General features: G+C 43.7%; 1 protein-coding gene and 1 long non-coding RNA gene across 5 annotated transcripts in view; one reads left to right on the top strand and one right to left on the bottom strand.

The window, feature by feature from the left end:
• The first annotated feature begins 1,010 nt into the window (after positions 1-1,010).
• On the top strand, positions 1,011-10,682 carry LOC142311263 (uncharacterized). Its single transcript, XR_012754254.1, has 2 exons — positions 1,011-1,074; positions 10,530-10,682. It is a non-coding gene; the product is annotated as an uncharacterized LOC142311263 (long non-coding RNA).
• A 6,108-nt stretch (positions 10,683-16,790) lies between these two features.
• LOC142311249 (uncharacterized) overlaps positions 16,791-21,080 on the bottom strand; it is a 44,016-nt gene continuing 39,726 nt past the window's right edge. For all 4 annotated transcript variants that reach the window (XM_075349479.1, XM_075349477.1, XM_075349480.1 and 1 more), the window contains one exon: positions 16,791-18,408. In XM_075349479.1, the coding sequence (XP_075205594.1) occupies positions 16,895-18,408 (1,514 nt within the window). In that variant the 3' untranslated portion in view covers positions 16,791-16,894. The remainder of the gene's footprint in view (positions 18,409-21,080) is intronic.

Raw genomic sequence — 21,080 nt, 5'->3', positions numbered from 1 at the left:
GGCATCAGGGACACACTGATGGAACCAGAGCTGTGAGCGATGACGTCACTGAGTTCACCTGAGGTCTGAACTGGTGTAACCACGGTACTCCAGGTGTGACCTCAGGTGAACTCATTGTACTCAGTGACCTCACCTCAGGTGAAATCATTGAACTCAATGCCTGATTAATGGATTAGGCAATGTGTCTACATTGAGTATTTGGGTGCAGACATTTTTGCACCAAATCTGAATCTCTTGATAAAAAACCACACTGAAATCGCATCAAAATGCATTTGGTTTTGATGCATTTTTTTTGCCACAAAATGCAGGTTTGGTGCAGAAATGTCTGCATTCACATAACAAATGTGCACACATTGCCTAATCCGGTAATTTGGCATTGAGTTCAATGACTTCACCTGAGGTCACGGCTGGGGTTCCCATAGTACACCAGGTGTGACCTGAGGTTGAAGTCATTGAAATCAATGCTGGATTACCAGATTAGGCAATGTGTACACATTGCATATTTGGATGCAGATTTTTCTGCACCAAATCTGCACCTCGTGTCAAAATGGGCACCAAAACTGTCTCATGTTTGCTGATGAGGCCATCAAATTTGGGCCAGACCATGCCTCGAGGTTTGTAGCCAGACCAAGTTTCAAGGACATCTGAATGAGGCATTAATGTGTTCTAATAAATTGTAGACTCTACATACAACATTCTGCTAATAAGCAAAAGTCCATGTTATGTAATCAGTGGGATTTCCATGGGGATTCAGATGTCTGCTGCCCGGATATTTGTGGCGTTTGCTAATAATTGGTCATCAAAAGTCTAATCTTGGAAAACCCCTTTATCTCTTGATGTAGTAAATGTTCAAAGCTTGCCTTGAACGTTTTTGGGTTGGTTTGAGAAAAAGGGGAATTCATTATGTAATGCTCTTGAAAAGTCACCCTTTACAAATTCTAATACTCACCATTACTTGTTCATTTACATACGATAATATATGTTTCATGTACTATAGAGAGGAGCCAACCGAAGTAGAAGAGGACGAGTTCACCACCACTGTGTAAGAGCAGAGATACTGAGAACACCTTCTAGGTGAGGTATCGATGATTGCTTATTACTGCATATCTCTGACTGCCCAGATAGCCGCCATTTAGTGGTTACCAATTATGCATCTTACATAACTTATTATAAAGAGGTATTACAAAGTTTGGGAAGAGTTGCCTGTTCTAAACAAACAGACCTCACAAATCAGCAAACAATATGGCCATATCTGGTGTCCCTGTAATCATAACAACCTGCACAACTCAGCCACCAGATTATTTATGGGGATCGGAAAATGGTGGAAAAACATGGCGTGATTGATGACTTTTCTCTATTAAACCCATAGAAAATGTAATAAAACTGTAACGCTGAGACCGTGTTCACATGCGGTGTAAATGCTGTGTTTTTTCTCCAGGGGTCCGCACCACAATAACAATCTTCTAGGATTATTGCGTGTTTGCTGCGCATTTTATACGTTTTCCCTGATATTTGATCCAGATTTGTTGCAGATGTGAATCCTGTTTCTGTTTAATGCATTTTAATGTACAGAAAAGCTTTGATTCTGCGCTTAAAAATACAATGGCTTTTTTTTCCTTGTGCTTTTTTAAGACTCTACAAAGAAGCCTATAAAGAAAAAAAAAAGCACCAAAACTGCCGAGTTCAGCATCTTTACACACCGAGGGCCGAGAGTTCATGAAATCACATCCACTTTGCTTGGACATTTACATGAATTGTAAATGCTGCATTTTTTTTCTGCTGCTTTTTTTCCACAGAGATTCTGCTGTGTTTCACTGTCCAAGCAAAGTGGATGTGATGTCAGAAAAGCGGCCGTTTTGGTGCTTTTTTTTCTCTCTAGAGGCTTCTATGTGGAGCTATAAAACCGCATTGAGAAAACCGCAGATACTTTTATAAGAGCAGAATCAAAGCTTTTCTGTACTATAAAAATGTGGCTTCACATCTGCACTAAAAATTCATGAAATAATGGGGAAAAGGCACAAAAACTGCAGCAACAATGCAATAACCAGAAAATATTGTTATTTTGTAATTTGGTGAGGACATCTGCAAAAAAACAACAAACAACAGTATTTATGCAATGTGTGTTAAGGATAGGTCATCAATGTAAAAGTAATGGACAAACCCTTTAAATTAGAATAATTTAAACTACAAAATTCTGCTCAAAAGTCGAAGTCACCTAAATGTGCACTATGTAAAAGCTGCACATTACATGACAGGTCCACTCCATTACATAAAATATCTGTAAAACTATTGTGCTTTTGGTTATTAGTAACAATTAGAGAATACAGTCAGCTCATTGTCCTGCATGTCTGCTGAAATCATTAGAAGCATAAGGCCCCGTTCACACTGCGTTCTTCCCCACATTCAATGGTCCCGTAGGGGCTTACATCCAAACCCCCTGTAAAATGGGGCTCAGGCAGTGCCGATGCTGCAGACGGAGTCACCATGTGCTCTGCTGTGCATCACTTTGGAGTGTATACGCCTACTGGAGGGGGTCATCCAGACGCAGTGCACTACATCTCCGTGTCTGTCTACAGTAGTTGTATACACCTGAACATTGCAGGTCCAATGATACATTGACGTACAGCAAAGGCAGTCATTTTCCTTCTATGGGGATTTCATGTATATGAATACGTATTTTCCCTCTACGACCATATAGACTATCTCTCACGAAGGCCTATATGTTAAGGCCGTAGAATAATTTTTTTTTTTTTGGAGCTTTGCATCAATAAAAACAAGCAAACTGAATTTCAAGCATCATTCTGACTCAGACTCTTACCTTCTCTTGTGTGCCCGAGTTATTGTTTTACTATAATGTCCCTGAGTATGGCACACCTTGTGCTTTTTGATACTCTAGTAACGTTGCAGCTCTGAAATATGGCCAAACTGGTGGCAAATGGCATCTTGGCAGCTTCACACTTCATTTTCCTCAATTCATGGGCAGTTGTTTTGCGCCTTTTTTGCCCAACACGCTTCATGCGACCCTGTTGGCTATTTGCCATGAAACCCTTGATTGTTTGGTGATCACGCTTCAAAAGTTTGGCAATTTCAAGACTGCTGCATCCCTCTGCAAGACATCTCACAATTTTGGAGCTTTCGGAGCCTGTCCAATCTCTCTTCTGACCCATTTTGCCAAAGGAAAGGAAGTTGCTTAATAAGTATGCACTCCTAATATATGGTGTTGATGTCATTACACCACACCCCTCGTCATTACAGAGATGCACACCACCTGATTTACTTAATTGGTAGTTGGCTCTCAAACCTATACAAAAGTTATCATGTGATCAACATACTCATTTGCCTAATAAGTCTGCACGCAGTGTAATACTTAATGACAAATTAAATCACAAACACCCATGTAGTTGGCCTGATAGATATTGGGGTCAATAAAACTATAAGTATAGATAGCATTGCTGAAACATACAGTCCTACTGCCGCCATGTTGATCACGACCACACTGCCCTGCACTTCGACGCATTTCGCCAAAGCTTCGTCCAGAGGTGCAGGGACAGTGAATATGGCACTATTTAAAGGTCCTAAACTTAAAGCACCTGTGTATAGTGGCGCACGTTCAGCGGCCACTCCGTCATTCACCGCCACGTCTGGTGTCCCGGAAATCACACTGCGCATGCGTGCATAGTGTTATTCCGATTGGACGCCAGGCGCTGCGGGGAACAAGGAAGTGAATCAGCTGACGTGCGCACGCACAGTGCAGTTAAGGCTGCTTTCACACTACGTTTTTTTAACATCCGTCAAGAACGTTTTTTTAACGCAAAAACGGATCCAGTGCAAATGCGTTTTCATTTCAATGCATTTGCAATGGACTCGCGTCAACATGCGTTCACCTGTGTTTGCGTGCGTTATAGTGAGGATCCAGCGACTTGCAGTTTTTTAACTTTTTTTCAAAAACGCTACTTGTAGCGTTTTTGAGCTGTGTCCAAATACTGCAAGTTGCTGGATCCTGACTAAACAGCATGCAAACGTATGTAAACGCTGGCTTGCTGATGGACAGGATCCTGCTTGCTCTACTGAGCATGCCCAGGACCAGCTGCGTGATCAGTCTCTCTCTCCACCTCCCTCCCTCCCCCTCTCTCCCTCACTCTCCACCTCCCTCCCTCTCCCTCCCTCCCCCTCGCTCCACCTCCCTCCCTCCACCTCCCTCTCCTTCCACTCTCCTCCACCTGAGAGCGGAGGACGCTCGTAACAAAGGTAAACATCGGGTAACCGCGGTCTTGGTTACCCGATGTTTATCTTGGTTACGTGTGCAGGGAGCAGCAGCCCTGCTCCTAGCAGCTGCAGATGCTCGTAACCAATGTAAATATCAGGTAACCGCGGTCTTAGTTACCCGATGTTTACGTTGGTTACGTGTGCAGGGAGCAGCTAGCCCGGCTCCTAGCAGCTGCAGACGCTCATAACCAATGTAAATATCGGGTATCCAAGCAAGTTACCCGATGTTTACCTTGGTTACGAGCTTCCACAGCTGTTAGATGCCGGATCCCTGTCTTTCATGTTCAGTTCCCCTCACTCCCAATCACATGACTCCAATGCCCACCCATAAACTTAAAGTGACAGGATCCTGCAAAATAACACATGCGTTTGCATGCGTTTTTTTGCTGTAAAAGCAGGATCCGCTTTTGCAGCAAAAAAACGTTCATGAGGCATGTTAAAAAAATGTAGTGTGAAAGCAGCCTTAGGCAGACATGTGAAGTGTGGGCAAAGATAAGCACATAGTGTTTTAAAGCATATAAAACATAAATCATAGTGTGGAGCCACTTAGAACAATGGAGTGATTTGTTCCTTTACTGATATTTATGGTAAACCAGTTCCTAATTAATCATACAAATGCCTAATGCCATATATAGTACATATATTTATACGATGTCATTAATCTCTTTTTGAGCAAGGATATTTTTATAGTTTCCACCTCTGATTCCTAGATGGACTCTATCAATCCCTCTGAATTTAAGGAGCCTCCAATTGCATCCATGGGATTCCCTAAAATGTTTTGGAATATTTTTCAGAGCCTCTAGTTCTTCCTTTTTTACCGTAGTTGCTTTCATTTTAACATCCTTAGGCTATGTGCGCACTAGGCTGTTTTACCCGCGCATTTACCCGCGGATTTGCTGCGGAAATTTCTTGAGAAAGGTTTGAAATCTTTCTGCAGAGATTTCCCAGCAAAACCTAGGGAGAACAAAAAAATAGCTGTGCGCTCGCTGCGGATTTTTCTCAAGAAACTTTCTTGAGAAAATGAGCATGTCCATTATTTTCCGCAGGTACCTGCGGTATACCCCCGGAATTTCACTCCATTCACTGTAATGTAATCGCGAAATTCCGGAGGTATACCGCAGGTAGCAAATGATGTGCGGTATACCCCCGGTATAGCCGCGATTTACCTGCGGTAATGTACATCGCTGCCTGCGGTTTTGCAGGGAGGGATGTCATTATGCCAGGAAGAGGAGGCGGAGCAGAGTAAACACAGATGTCACACTCCCTGGACGCCGCACAGAAGCGCTTCCGTGTGACGTCCGGCGGGTGCCCGTGCAGTCTGTGTCCCGCTGCAGCCCCACCGCTGCCAGCCCTGCAGTGTGTCAGTGTCTGCCCGCAGTATCAGCAGCTTGTCACCCTGCAGCGCAGGCAGACACTGACACACAGCAGTGCGTGCAGCCGCGGCGATGACGGGCGCTGCTGTCAGGAGGTGAGAAGAGATCATTACCTGCTGTGACGATCTCCTGCCTCCTGACGTCACCGCTGTCACTGCCGTCTATGCCCGTCTCGCGAGCGGCCCGAGACTGTCACTAGCGGTGACGTCACGGGCTCTCGCGATACTGCTGACAACGCGGCGGGCATAGAAGTCAGTGACAGCACTGATGGCAGGACTGCAGGAGATCATCACAGCAGGTAATGATCTCATCTATCTTCCTGACAGCAGCGCTCGTCATCCCCTGCAGTGACCTGGGCTATTGATGTTAGCTCAGGTCACTGCATTGCTCTCCCAGCCAATGGGGAACATTCTGTTCTTCATGGACTGGGACAGTGACTATGGTGTGGATCGCTGTGGGACGCCCCCCCTTATTGGATTACGCCGGACGTGGAATTGATTGTTCTTATCAATAAACTGGTGAAGGAGGGAATGTGGGGATTTTTTTTTTTCAAATAAAACTTTTTTTGTTGTCTATTTTATGTTTCTTACTGACTGGGTTGGTGATGTCGGGTATCTGATAGACGCTTGACATCACTAACCCCAGGGCTTGATACCAGGTGACATTACACATCTGGCATCAACCCCATATATTACCTTGTTTGCCACCGCACCAGGGCAACGGGATGAGTTGGGGCGAAGCACCAGGATTGGCACGTCTAATGGATGCGCCACTTCTGGGACGGCTGCAGCCTGCTATTTTTAGGCTGGGGAGTGTCCAATAACAGTGGACCTCCCTAGTCTAAGAATATCAGACCCCAGCTGTCCGCTTTACCTTGGCTGGTGATCCAATTTGGGGGGGACCCCACGTTTTTTGTTTTAAATTATTTATTTAATGTAAAATAACAGCGTGGGGTGCCCTCTGTTTTGGATTACCAGCCAAGGTGAAGCTGCCAGCTGTGGTTTGCAGGTTGCAGCCATCTGCTTTACCCTAGCTGGCTACAAAAATAGGGGGAACCCCACGTCAATTTTTTTTTAATTATTTATTTTTTGGCTAAATACAAGGCTAGGCACCCTTTAGTGCCACATGAAAGTCACTAAAGGGTGCCAGCTTAGAATATGCAGGGGTGTGGGACATTATATAGGTCTTTCTCATCTATCTATCTATCTATTCATCTATCCATCTTTCCCTCTATCCATTATCTGTCTATCTATCGATTATCTATCTATTATCTATATTATTTATTTCTGTTCAGCATAAAAAACCCGCAGTGACCAACCTGCGGTAAAACCGCGGCAAAACCGCATGCGTTTTACCCGCGGTTTTTTACCGCAGGTGCGGTAATCTTCAACTCCCAGAACTTTCTCAAGAAATTTTCTTGAGAAAAATCACTTTTTCTAGTGCGCACATAGCCTAAATGTGCTCCATTACTCTAACCCTTAGGCCCTGTGCGCACTGGAAAATGGAATTTTCTCAAGAAAATTCCGCAGGTATTCAAAGATTACCGCACCCGCGGTAAAAAAACACGGCAAACCGCACCCGAAAACCGCATGCGGTTTGCTGCGGTTTTACCGCGGTATTGCCGCGGTTTTGCCGCGTGCGGGTTGGTATGTGCTTTATTGCATTCAATGCAATAAAGCACATTGAAAGAAAAAAAAATAAGTCATTTCATTCTGAGATAGAGAAATAGACAGAAGAATAGATAGAAGAATAGATAGACAGACAGAGGGATAGATAGAAGGATAGATAGATAGACAGAGGGATAGATAGATAGAGTCCCTGTGAGCACACTCTGCATTTCTCACGGTCGACAGTGAGTTCACATTACCGGCCGTGGGAAATGCCCTGGAGTTACCTCTGCTGTCTCGCTGCGAGGCTGCATTCAGCAGTGTCTGTGTCAGTCGCGGCTGGATACAAGCATCGCAGGACGCCGGAGCTGTGGATTACGTTGGAGCTTTGTTTCGGGAGGGGTTAATAAAAGGGTGAACGAGGTTTATTTGTGTTTTATTTAAAATAAAGGATTTTTCTGTGTGTTTTTTCACTTTACTTACGGGTTGATCATGTCAGCTGTCTCATAGACGCTGCCATGATCAAGCCTGGAGTTAATGGCGGTGATCCGCCACCATTAACTCCTTGTATTACCTTGACTGCCACTGCTACACGGCGGCAAGAAGAGCCGGGGACACGCCGGTGCTGCCGCATAATGGATGCGACAGTGCCGGGGCAGCTGCGGCTGATATTCTCGGCTGCGGGAGGTGGGAGTGAGGCGGGGGACATTAACCCTGCCCCTCGCCCTCCCCAGTCTGAGAATACCGGGCCACCGCTGTGTGCTTACCTCGGCTGGACGGTAAATATGCAGCGGAGCCCACGTGTTTTGTTTTCTATATTTCCGTTTGATTTCTATGTGTATTCTATGTGTCGGTGTCTGTGTTCTATGTCTGTGATGTGTGTGTGTTTACTCTCTGCTCTGCTTCCTGTTCCTGTAATGACATCACTTCCCTGCAAAACCGCAGGCAAGCGATGTACATTACCGGAGGTAAACCGCGAAATACCGCAGGGAATAACGCAGGAAAACGCAGTGAACTGCACAGAATTTGCTGCCTGCGTTATTCCCTGCGGGATTTCACGATTACATTGGAGTCAATGGAGTGAAATCCCGCAGCGATGTGCGGAAAAGAAGTGACATGCAATTGTTTTTGCTGCGGGAATCCCGCAGCAAAACATGCAGCTGTCAAAATCCGCCCAGTGCGCACAGGATTTTTTTTTCCCATAGGTTTTGCTGGTGATTCACTGCACAGATGTTATGAACATTTTCTGCAGCGAAACATGCAGCAAATCCGCAGAAAATCCGCGGCAAAATCCGGTAAGTGCGCACAGGGCCTTAGTTCTCTCGAGGTTAGTCCCACATATATAAGCCCGCAAGGGCATGTAGCCCAATAGACTACTCCTGTGGTCCGACAATTAGTATAGTGTTGCAAAAAAGAAAAATATTTTATTCAATGGTTAAAAGCATTCTATATATATACTGTATATGCAGTAAAAAAAATATATAATTAATTAATTAAATAGATATGCTGTGCAATAGAATCGAATACATAAGCTATAAATGACATATCCTCAAAGTGCATAGTGCATAGTGCAAAAGCAATGGATATGTTTATTAATTTAATTAAAGAAAGTGCATAGTGCCAAAAGTAAACGATAAGGACTGCATAACTTACATGACAATTACTCGCACCAGGTCTGGTCACCTCAACATACAGTACAGACCAAAAATTTGGACAGACCTTCTCATGTCTAGAATAACTATTAAGAGGAGACTTTGTGCAGCAGGCCTTCATGATAAAATAGATGCTAGGAAACCACTGCTAAGGACAGGCAACAAGCAGTAGAGACTTCTTTGGGCTAAAGAACACAAGAAATGAACATTAGACCAGTGGAAATCTGTGCTTTGATCTGATGAGTCCAAATTTGAGATCTTTGGATCCAACCACCGTGTCTTTGTACAAAAGGTGAATGAATGGACTCTATATGCCTGGTTCCCACCGTGAAGCATGGAGGAGGAGGTGTGATGGTGTCAAGGTGCTTTGCTGGTGACACTGTTGGGGATTTATTCAAAATTGAAAGCATACAGAACCAGCATGGCTACCACAGCATCTTGCAGTGGCGTGCTATTCCATCCGGTTTGCGTTTAGTTGGACCATCATTTATTTTTCAACAGGACAAACACACCTCCAGGCTGTGTAAGGGCTATTTGACTAAGAAGGAGAGTGATGGGGTGCTACGCCAGATGACCTGGTCTCCACAGTCACTAGACCTGAACCCAATCGAGATGGTTTGGGGTGAGCTGGACCGCAGAGTGAAGGCAAAAGGGCCAACAAGTGCTAAGCATCTCTGGGAACTCCTTCAAGACTGTTGCAAAACCATTTCCGGTGACTACCTCTTGAAGCTCATCAAGAGAATGCCAAGAGTGTGCAAAGTAGTAATCAAAGCAAAAGGTGGCTACTTTGAAGAACCTAGAATATAAGACATATTTTCAGTTGCTTCACACTTTTTCAAGTATTTCATTCCACATGTTTTAATTCATAGTTTTGATGCCTTCAATGTGAATCTACAATTTTCAGAGTCCTGAAAATAAAGAAAACTCTTTGAATGAGGTGTGTCCAAACTTTTGATCTGTACTGTATGTTTCAAAATAGCGTCTTCCTCAGGAGTGTGGTTTCAACTAACACAAGACAGGTTTATATATGGCACAAGGCCAATTAGAAACAAAAAATCCTGTCACATGTCCTGTACCAATTCTGAAGGCACCCCTACCGTATGTATCAGATTGTTCATCACATGACCTGTGCATCAGAAGGGGTAGTCTATTATGCTATGTGCCCGTGCAGGAAAATCTATGTAGGCATGACTACAAGAGAGCTAAAAGTCAGAGTTCGGGAACATATACGGGACATAGAGAAGGCCAAGACAGCAGAAACATTTGAACATTTGAAAACTTTGGCTAAACATTTCAAAATATTCCATCAATCCGATTCTTCTAAATGACGTATTATGGCCATTGATCAAGTCTTTTTGGGGAATAGGGGTGGTGATCTTTTTAAAACCCTATCCCAAATAGATAGCCGATGGATATATAGATTAGATACTGTCTCCCCCAAAGGATTGAATGAAAACTTTGGGTTTGCATCCTTTCTGTAGATTTCTTTCTTAAAAAATGTTGTTTAGCCATAGGCCTTATTTATATAAATAATTGAGATATATCACATAATTAGTCATTAGTATTTGGGTTTTTAGCTTGAGGTTTTAATGTTTTGTTTTTAGTATATTAATGCTGCTTTTTTTTTGTAGATTATTCTGCTACATGTCGGAAATAATTGGCTTTTTGAAGGATTCCCCTGACAGCCAGATGTTCATCTGAAGATATTTATACTGCCAGTATTTATTTTTTTATTTTTTACCACTTTTTTGTATTTATTTTTATCAATAAACTAATTAAATTATTTTTTTTCTATGTATTATGTATGTGTGCCGCCCCCGCATCAGCAGCCGGGCTGCTCGGATCCGGATCCGCGGTGGCTCGAGTGGGCTCCAGACCCGGGGGGTCGTGCGGCTCCTCGAACAAAGGGGGGTATGTACAGGGTATGGTGTGGAAAGTTCGTGATGCCACCCGTGGTGCGTGGTAAGATGGAGTACTACCGTTGTGATGGGGAGTACCCGGTGGCGATGGTGTGGGCAGCCAGGTGTTTAACCCCTCCACGGGTGGGGGGGTGCCCCGGGACTCTGTGATAGTGGTTGGGATGTGCCGTTGGGGAGGTAAAGGTTACTTGCGTACTCAGTCCAATAAAGCTGACACCGACAACTGTAGTAAACCAAAGTTCTGCCGCTTGGGGGGAGCACGCCTAGGTCCCGTCCTCGTTGGTGTTGCCTGTTAGTCTGTGACCTTTGCCTTGGCACCTTGTCTTCTAGTTGGTCCCTTTAGCTTGAAACTATCGGGTCCCGTTCCCCAGTGTGGCTAACTGGAGGAGCTTGCTCTCAGGGTTCACGCTTGGGATTTTCTGGACCGTGTAATGGAAAGTCCTATCCCCCTCGTTGCGCTAGTACCTCGATTTTGGAGCGGGTGGAGAATGTATCTTGAAGGCTTTGTCCTCGTCGGGGAAATTGTCAGGAAGCTTGAAGCTACTCCCTGACCTAGGGTCCACATACCCCGTCGTGCCCTGACCCCTGCCTGGTGATGGCACAAGGTCGTCGGCTGTCCTCCAACGGCAAGGTAAACCAGGCTGGGTTTATAATCCTTGTACCAGGAGTCCTAGCTGCCCAGGCATGGAGGTTAGTCCAGATAGTGGCAATTCAAGTTAGATTTTTTGGTCTAGCTGCCCAGACATGGATGTTTTTAACCTAGATAGTGGCATTTTAGTTAGGTACCCGGAATATTGAGATTTACCTTGCCGTTGGTTTCCGGGCTTACATGCATTGGCCAATTCATAAACTAAAAATCTCATTTTTTTCATATAGCAGTAATGCAGTACCAGAGTTCCCTTATACATTGACGGCATTTTGTGTGCAGCTGTATGTATCTTGTAATTGTTATGTTTTTTCAGCTGGCACCTACACACACTTGTAGGATGTGCGGGTCAGTTTTTTTGAAATATTTGTAGTGAGTCTTTTTCTGACTAAGCACTCTGCCCTATAAACCAGGCTGTGTTCATAATCCTTGTACCAGGGAGTCCTAGCTGCCCAGGCATGGAAGTTAGCACAGATAGTGGCAATTCAAGTTAGATTTTTTGGTCTAGCTGCCCGGACACGGATGTTTTTAACCTAGATAGTGGCATTTTAGTTAGGGACCCGGAATATTGAGATTTACCTTGCCGTTGGTTTCCGGGCTTACATGCATTGGCCAATTCATAAACTAAAAATCTCATTTTTTCATATAGCAGTAATGCAGTACCAGAGTTCCCTTATACATTGACGGCATTTTGTGTGCAGCTGTATGTATCTTGTAATTGTTATGTTTTTTCAGCTGGCACCTACACACACTTGTAGGATGTGCGGGTCAGTTTTTTTGAAATATTTGTAGTGAGTCTTTTTCTGACTAAGCACTCTGCCCTATAAACCAGGCTGTGTTCATAATCCTTGTACCAGGGAGTCCTAGCTGCCCAGGCATGGAAGTTAGCACAGATAGTGGCAATTCAAGTTAGATTTTTTGGTCTAGCTGCCCGGACACGGATGTTTTTAACCTAGATAGTGGCATTTTAGTTAGGGACCCGGAATATTGAGATTTACCTTGCCGTTGGTTTCCGGGCTTACATGCATTGGCCAATTCATAAACTAAAAATCTCATTTTTTCATATAGCAGTAATGCAGTACCAGAGTTCCCTTATACATTGACGGCATTTTGTGTGCAGCTGTATGTATCTTGTAATTGTTATTTTTTGTCAGCTGGCACCTATACACACTTGTAGGATGTGCGGGTCAGTTTTTTTGAAATATTTGTAGTGAGTCTTTTTCTGACTAAGCACTCTGCCCTATAAACCAGGCTGTGTTCATAATCCTTGTACCAGGGAGTCCTAGCTGCCCAGGCATGGAAGTTAGCACAGATAGTGGCAATTCAAGTTAGATTTTTTGGTCTAGCTGCCCGGACACGGATGTTTTTAACCTAGATAGTGGCATTTTAGTTAGGGACCCGGAATATTGAGATTTACCTTGCCGTTGGTTTCCGGGCTTACATGCATTGGCCAATTCATAAACTAAAAATCTCATTTTTTCATATAGCAGTAATGCAGTACCAGAGTTCCCTTATACATTGACGGCATTTTGTGTGCAGCTGTATGTATCTTGTAATTGTTATGTTTTTTCAGCTGGCACCTATACACACTTGTAGGATGTGCGGGTCAGTTTTTTTGAAATATTTGTAGTGAGTCTTTTTCTGACTAAGCACTCTGCCCTATAAACCAGGCTGTGTTCATAATCCTTGTACCAGGGAGTCCTAGCTGCCCAGGCATGGAAGTTAGCACAGATAGTGGCAATTCAAGTTAGATTTTTTGGTCTAGCTGCCCGGACACGGATGTTTTTAACCTAGATAGTGGCATTTTTGTTAGGGACCCGGAATATTGAGATTTACCTTGCCGTTGGTTTCCGGGCTTACATGCATTGGCCAATTCATAAACTAAAAATCTCATTTTTTCATATAGCAGTAATGCAGTACCAGAGTTCCCTTATACATTGATGGCATTTTGTGTGCAGCTGTATGTATCTTGTAATTGTTATGTTTTTTCAGCTGGCACCTATACACACTTGTAGGATGTGCGGGTCAGTTTTTTTGAAATATTTGTAGTGAGTCTTTTTCTGACTAAGCACTCTGCCCTATAAACCAGGCTGTGTTCATAATCCTTGTACCAGGGAGTCCTAGTTGCCCAGGCATGGAAGTTAGCACAGATAGTGGCAATTCAAGTTAGATTTTTTGGTCTAGCTGTCCGGACACGGATGTTTTTAATCTAGATAGTGGCATTTTAGTTAGGGACCCGGAATATTGAGATTTACCTTGCCGTTGGTTTCCGGGCTTACATGCATTGGCCAATTCATAAACTAAAAATCTCATTTTTTCATACAGCAGTAATGCAGTACCAGAGTTCCCTTATACATTGACGGCATTTTGTGTGCAGCTGTATGTATCTTGTAATTGTTATGTTTTTTCAGCTGGCACCTATACACACTTGTAGGATGTGCGTGTCAGTTTTTTTGAAATATTTGTAGTGAGTCTTTTTCTGACTGAGCACTCCGCCCTATAAACCAGGCTGTGTTCATAATCCTTGTACCAGGGAGTCCTAGCTGCCCAGGCATGGAAGTTAGCACAGATAGTGGCAATTCAAGTTAGATTTTTAGTCTAGCTGCCCAGACACGGATGTCTTTAACCTAGATAGTGGCATTTTAGTTAGGTACCCGGAATATTGAGATTTACCTTGCCGTTGGTTCCGGGCTTACATGCATTGGCCAATTCATAAACTAAAAATCTCATTTTTTCATACAGCAGTAATGCAGTACCAAAGTTCCCTTATACATTGACGGCATTTTGTGTGCAGCTGTATGTATCTTGTAACATTACTACAAGGGGACACATTACTATAAGAGGGGACAAGGATAGGCACATTACATTTTACTGGTATATAGTTTTATTTTTTATATTTACCAGTAGCTGCTGCATTTCCCTCCCTGGGCTTATATTCAAGTCAATACGGTTTCCCAGCTTTTTGTGGTAAAATAGGGGCCTTGACTTATACTTGGGTTGGCTAAGGCTACTTTCACACATCCGGATTTTTGCTCTGCGGCACAATACGGCGTTCTGCAGAAAAACCGCAACCGGCTTTTGTAACGCCGGTTGCGTTTTTTTTTTGCATAGACTTACATTAGTGCCGTATTGTGCCGCAGGGGCTTGCGTTCGGTCCGGTTTTGGCCGCATGCGGCAGATTTAGCCGATGCCGCGGCCGGATCGAACGTTCCCTGCAACGTTTTTTGCTCCGGCAAAAAAACACCGCATTGCGCCGCATCCGGCCGCTGCGGCGCATTTTTCAATGCATACCTATGGAGGCCGGATGCGGCGCGATGCGGAAAAAAACGCATCCGGTCGCCACATGCGGTTTTTTCCACTGCGCATGCTCAGTAGCATGCCGCAACCGGAAAAAACCGGACGGGCCGCATGTAAAAACTTATGCAAAGGATGCGGTGTTTTCGCCGCATCCGTTGCATAGTTTTCACAGCCGGATTGAGCCGCAGGGCTCAAACCGGATGTGTGAAAGTAGCCTTATACTCGAGTATATACAGTATATCCCAAACTCTATATTTTAACTGGAAAAGTTGGGGGTCGTCTTATACACCCAGTCGTCTTATACGTCGGAAAATATGGTATACTATGTTGTGTTTTTCTATTGACCATTTTATAATAAACCTAATTACAAAAAAGTGTTTAGGGTGTAAAGATAGATATTTTAAAAATACATTTTAGATATCAGACCAACCCATTAAAGGGAATCTGTCAGCAGGTTTGTGCTATGTAATCTGAAAAACGCATGCTGTAAGGGCTAACATTGAGATTTCAGCCATGTGTCTCTTATCACAAAGTTTTTGTTTGCCTGCAATGTTAGTTTAAGCTGCAGTAGCTTTATCATTAGTTGTACTGAGGAGTGCATGAGCTCAAGTCCAACTGCGCCCCTCTCTGTGATTAGCAGCTTCTATCTATAGAAATGTACATAGACAGCCTGCTGCTTTGCTAAAAGTGAAATCATTGATTGTGTTAGAATGGCTGCACCCAGTAATCTAAGTGATATATTGTTGGATTCAGAATCTCTTTTCCTATATTATGCTACTCTCAGATGAGGTAGCAAAAACCTGGTGTGTTTCCCTATAAGCACTTATGACAACACCAGTAACGGAGTTAGGCTATGTGCGCACGTTGCGTACATTCACTGCAGAAATTTCTGCAGCGATCTGAAGAGCACACATGCGCTTTAAATCGCTGCAGAAATGTCCGTAGTGGAAAAAAAAAAAAGCTGATTCCATGCGCTCTGCCTGCAGCTCCTGCCATAGACAGAGCAGGAGCTGCCGGCAAAGCGCACGGAAGAAGTGACATGTCACTTCTTAGAACGCAGCGCTTCGGCAGTAGCCGAAGCGCTGCGCTCTAAAACGCCACGTGCGCACGGCCCCTGCACAATCTCCATAGACTGTGCAGGGGACGCAGGACGCATGCAGTTACGCTGCGCTACAAAGCGCAGCGTAACTGCATGTATTTACGCAACGTGCGCACATAGCCTTAGGGGTACTTAACACACTGCGACATCGCTACCGATATATCGTCGGGGTCACGTCGTTAGTGACGCACATCCGGCGCCGGTAGCGACATTGCAGCGTATAACACTAAGGAGCGACGATCAACGATCGCAAAATCGTTCCAAAACGGTGATCGTTGACACGTCGTTCATTTCCTTAATATCGCTGCTGCCACCGGTACGATGTTGTTCGTAGTTCCTGCGGCATCACACATCGCTGTGTGTGACACCGCGGGAGCGACGAACATCTCTTTATCTGCGTCCACCGGCAATGAGGAAGGAAAGAGTGGGTGGGATGTTACGTCCCGCTCATCTCCGCCCCTCCGCTTCTATTGGCCGGCCGCTTAGTGACGCCACAGTGACGTCGCTATGACGCCAAACGCACCTCCCCCTTGAGGGAGGGATTGTTCGGCGGTCACAGCGACGTTGTAGCACAGGTATGTGCGTGTGACGCTGCCGTAGCAATAATGTTCGCTATGGCAGCGATCACCAAATGTCGCACATACAACAAGGGCGGGTGCTATCGCGCTCGACATCGCTAGCAATCGCTAGCGATGTCTCAGCGTGTAAAGCACCCTTTAGGGTGATGGACAACCTTATTAAAATACCTCCACAGAAAACATACAATTTATCTACTACCTTGTAGGTTTATCCTTGGCCTTCTTTTGTTGCTATTTTACATTGTGAGTACATAATCATACATTGTATACTAAAGTACCAATCATTTCATTGCACGTTCATATATAAAAATAAGCAAAGTTATAACAATCCCCCATTATGGTTATGTATATTGCAAGTTTTAATTAAAACAACATAACCAAACATTATCAATGGTCCATTCACAACATTATTATATACATTACAAAGAAAAGAGAAGGGTTGAATAGTTGAAACTAGTCAACAATCTGTACTGGTGAATATCGGAGGAAAATACATTGGATTTTCACTTTCCTCATCCGTAGTGTGATCAAGAAATGGCTTTTCCTCAATCTGAATTATTTGATGGTCATCCAGACCTGGTTTCTGGGTAAGGCATTTATCAAAATTTGAACATGTAAATGTTTTGTCCCGTTTGTGAACTTTTAGATGTGCTATGAGACCTGCTTTCTGAGTAAATCCTTTCCCACATTCTGAACATGAGAATGGTTTTTCCCCTGTGTGAATTCTCTGATGTCTAATAAGATAGGATTTCTGGCTAAAACAATTACCGCAAACTGAACATGAAAATGGCTTCTCTCTGCTGTGAATTTTCTGGTGTTGAGCTAAACTCGATTTCTTAGTAAAGCATTTCCCACATTCCAAACAAGAAAATGGCTTCTCTCCTGTGTGTATTCTCTGATGATCGCTAAGATCTGATTTTTGGGTGAAACATTTTCCACATTCTGAACATGAAAACGGCCTATCTCCTGTGTGAATTTTCTGATGTTGAACGAGAACAGATTTTCGGCTAAAATATTTCCCACATTCTGAACATGTAAAAAGCTTCTCCCCTGTATGAGTTCTCTCATGTTTAACAAAATCTGCTTTTTTTGGAAATGTTTTCCCACATTCTGAACAAGAAAATTGGCTTCCTTCTGTATGTAACCTCTGATGTTTCGCAAGAATTGATTTCTTCGTAAAACATTTCCCACAAAATGAACATGGAAATGGCCTTTCCCCAGTGTGACTCCTTTCATGCGCAATAAGATTTGACTTATTGGCAAAACGTCTCCCACATTCCAAACATGAAAAAGGTTTCTCTCCTGTGTGAAACCTCTGATGTTTAACTAGATCGGATTTCTTGTAGAAACACTTCTCACAATCCAAACATATAAAAGGCTTCTCTCCTGTGTGAATTTTCTGATGCTCAATAAGACTTGATTTGATTGTAAAACATTTTCCACATTCAGAACAGGAAAATGGTTTCTCTCCTGTGTGAGTTCTACGATGCTGAACAAGAACTGATTTCTGGGTAAAACATTTCCCACATTCTGAACATGGAAAAGGCCTCACCCCTGTGTGAATTCTCTGATGATGGACAAGATATGACTTCCTGGTGAAAAACTTCCCACACAGTGAACATGAAAACTTCCTCAAGCCTTTATGATTCATCATATGCTTACAAAGACCATCACTCTGGGTAGAACATTTCACACAATCGAAAGATGGAAGTTTATTGATGTCCGTGTGTGTTCTCTTATGATTAAGAAGATTTACTTCTTGTGTGAAACAATTCCCACAATCTGAACAAGAAAATAATTCACAGCCTCTAAGTTCTTTACTTCCATCCACTATATGAGGAGAAAGTTGATCTTGGCAAGAAGCATAAGGTGACAGATCGTTGCTGTGAAGTCCTGGATAAATATTTTGTGTAAGAGGATTTTCTTCTAATTCAATATCTGGAAATTGAAGGTTTGCTTTGCTGTAGCCATCTGTTAAGAATTAAAAATATATATTTTATTGTTGTTTCAAATATCTCTCTTTGTATGCATTTGAAATTTCACAACATTCATCTATAAGGCCATGTGCACGTGTTGCATGTTTGACGCTTTTTTATGCATTTTTGAGTGCAGATTTGTCACAAAACCCGAAAGGAATCCTGTTGCCAGCAAAGTCACTGAAAATCCTGACGTGCAGTGCACACGTTGAGTATTTTCTCTTTGCAGATTTGGTGCAGTATATAATCTGCACCATGTCAATTCTTTCAGCGTTTTTGCAGCGTTCATTCACCCATGCATTTCAATGGACTAGTGTCAAAAACAATTTAAAAATTCTAATAACAAAACAATTGCGGATTTGCTGTGTTTTTTGCATGCATTTTTTTTTCTATAGCAATACATAGAGACAGGTTAACAGACAGGCATATAGACATACGATTGCACAACCCCTGACGTACAATAAAACTGCAGACTGTGGAGCTTATTGGACAGATTTTTATGATTGAATGAAAAAAGAGATGTGGAGACCTGCATTGAGACTTTTTTTTTTTTTTATAAATTGGTGAACGAGGGATAGAGTGCAGGAGTGTTTATTTAAATAAAGTATTTTACTTTGTATGTTTTTCTTATTACTTACTGGGTCAGTCATTTTGCTCTTTGATGGACACCTCTCCATTACTAATCCCTGGGCTTAATGCCAGCTGACACTACACAGCTGACATGAACCCCAGCTACCATTACCCAATTGCCACCGCACCATTGCAATCTAGTGAATGCACCAATTCTGAGGCGGCTGCGGGCTGGTGTATTTAGGCTGGGAAGGGTCAAGTAACCATGGACCATCCCAGTCTGATAATATCAGCTCTCAGGTGTCTGCTTTGCCTTTGTTGGTTCCAAAAACTGGGGGGACCCCAAATCATTTTTAATCATTTATTTATTAAAAAAAATTGCAAAATATCAAGAAGAGGACTAAATATCTTCCACAATTTAGAATACTCACAGCAGGATAAAGCAGTGATGAACTGCTCAGGCCAAGAAAAACTAATGCACTAACTGGCCTGAGCAGTTCATCACTGATTTATATATTCAATCATAAAAAGCTGTTCAATAAGTTCTACAGGGTGCAATTTATTATATGCATTATATGCATATTTATTATATGTTGTGGGGTTGTGGAATTCTATGCCTATTTGCCTGTATGTCTATGTACCGCATTTTCCGGATATAAGACGACTTTTTAACCCCTGAAAATCTTCTCAAAAGCCGGATATCGTCTTACACTGCGGTGCATGGTGCTGCATGAGCACATTGTTTAGTAAGGCCCTACTACCGGTCCCCTTCTTACACACAATAAACATTATTCTCAGCTGTCCTCCATTCCCACGGTGCCTCCAGCTTCTTCTGGCAGACTGCGGGCCCATAGACCCCTCCGTGATAGCGTCCTGTACACGGGGCTGCCGCTGCTAAGTATGCACGGTGCCGTAAAGCATTCAACTGCAGTAAAGCCCATACAGCAGCGACGGCGGCCCCGTATACCGGACGCGATCATGGAGGGGTCTATGGCCCTGCGGTCTGCCAGAATACTCCTCGATGATCGCATCCCATACACGGGGCCACTGCTGTTAGCGCTTTACTGCAATTGAATGCTTTACGGCACTGCAAAGCATTCAACTGCAGTAAAGCCGTGACGACAGACAGCAGCCCCCTGCATCTGACACAATCATGGAGAGGTCTATGTGCCTTGCGGTCTACAAGAAGCAGCTGAGGTCACCACGGGATGGAGGAGAGGTGAGAATGTTTATTGTGTGTAAATAACGGCATAATAGGGGACAAGAAGGGGACTGGTAGGAGGGCATAACTAAACAATTGGCTTATTACTACAAGGGGGGGACAAAGATGGGCACATTACTAAACAATGGGCACATTACTAAACAATGGGCACATTACTGCAGGGGACATTACTAAACAATGGGCACATAACTGCAGCGGATATTACTAAACAATGGGCACATTACTGCAGGGGACATTACTAAACAATAGGCACATTACTGAGGGGAACATTACTAAACAAGGGGACATTACTAAACAATGGAAATTAAAAAAGTCCCTGGAGCTTCTGTTAGGAGTCTCAACACAGAAACTACATTGTTGGTCTACTAGGCATTGCTCTCACCTGGCCAGAATCCTACTCCACACTGATGAGGGGCAATACCCCAAAACAGCTGTCTGTGGATGGATACCTGGCCTTGGTATTTCCCTTGTCATATATTTAACCCCTTAACGACCCATGACGTACTGGGTACGTCATGGATCGTGTGCAGGTAAGCCCCGCCCCCTGCCGCCGGCAGGCGGCGGCGATCCGCGCACATATCAGCTGTTATCAACAGCTGACATGTGTGCCTGCTAGCCGCGGGTGGAATTGCTTCCACCCGCGGCCATTAACCCCTTACATTTCGCTGCCAAAATCTTGGCAGCGATATGTATATGGGCGCCGCCATGACAGTCACTTACCCCGCCCCCACCGGAAGTCACGTGACATGATCACGTGACTTTCGGCGGTTGCCATGGTAGCACAGGGTCATGTGACGACGCCTGTAGCTAACATGACTCACTTCCTCTCAATGCCGGAATACAGCCGGCATTGAAAGTGAAGCAGCAAATCTGCA

This window comes from Anomaloglossus baeobatrachus, chromosome 5, assembly GCF_048569485.1.
Source record: "Anomaloglossus baeobatrachus isolate aAnoBae1 chromosome 5, aAnoBae1.hap1, whole genome shotgun sequence".
In the NCBI taxonomy this organism is placed as follows: domain Eukaryota; kingdom Metazoa; phylum Chordata; class Amphibia; order Anura; family Aromobatidae; genus Anomaloglossus; species Anomaloglossus baeobatrachus.
This window is presented reverse-complemented; position numbering and strand designations above follow the sequence as displayed.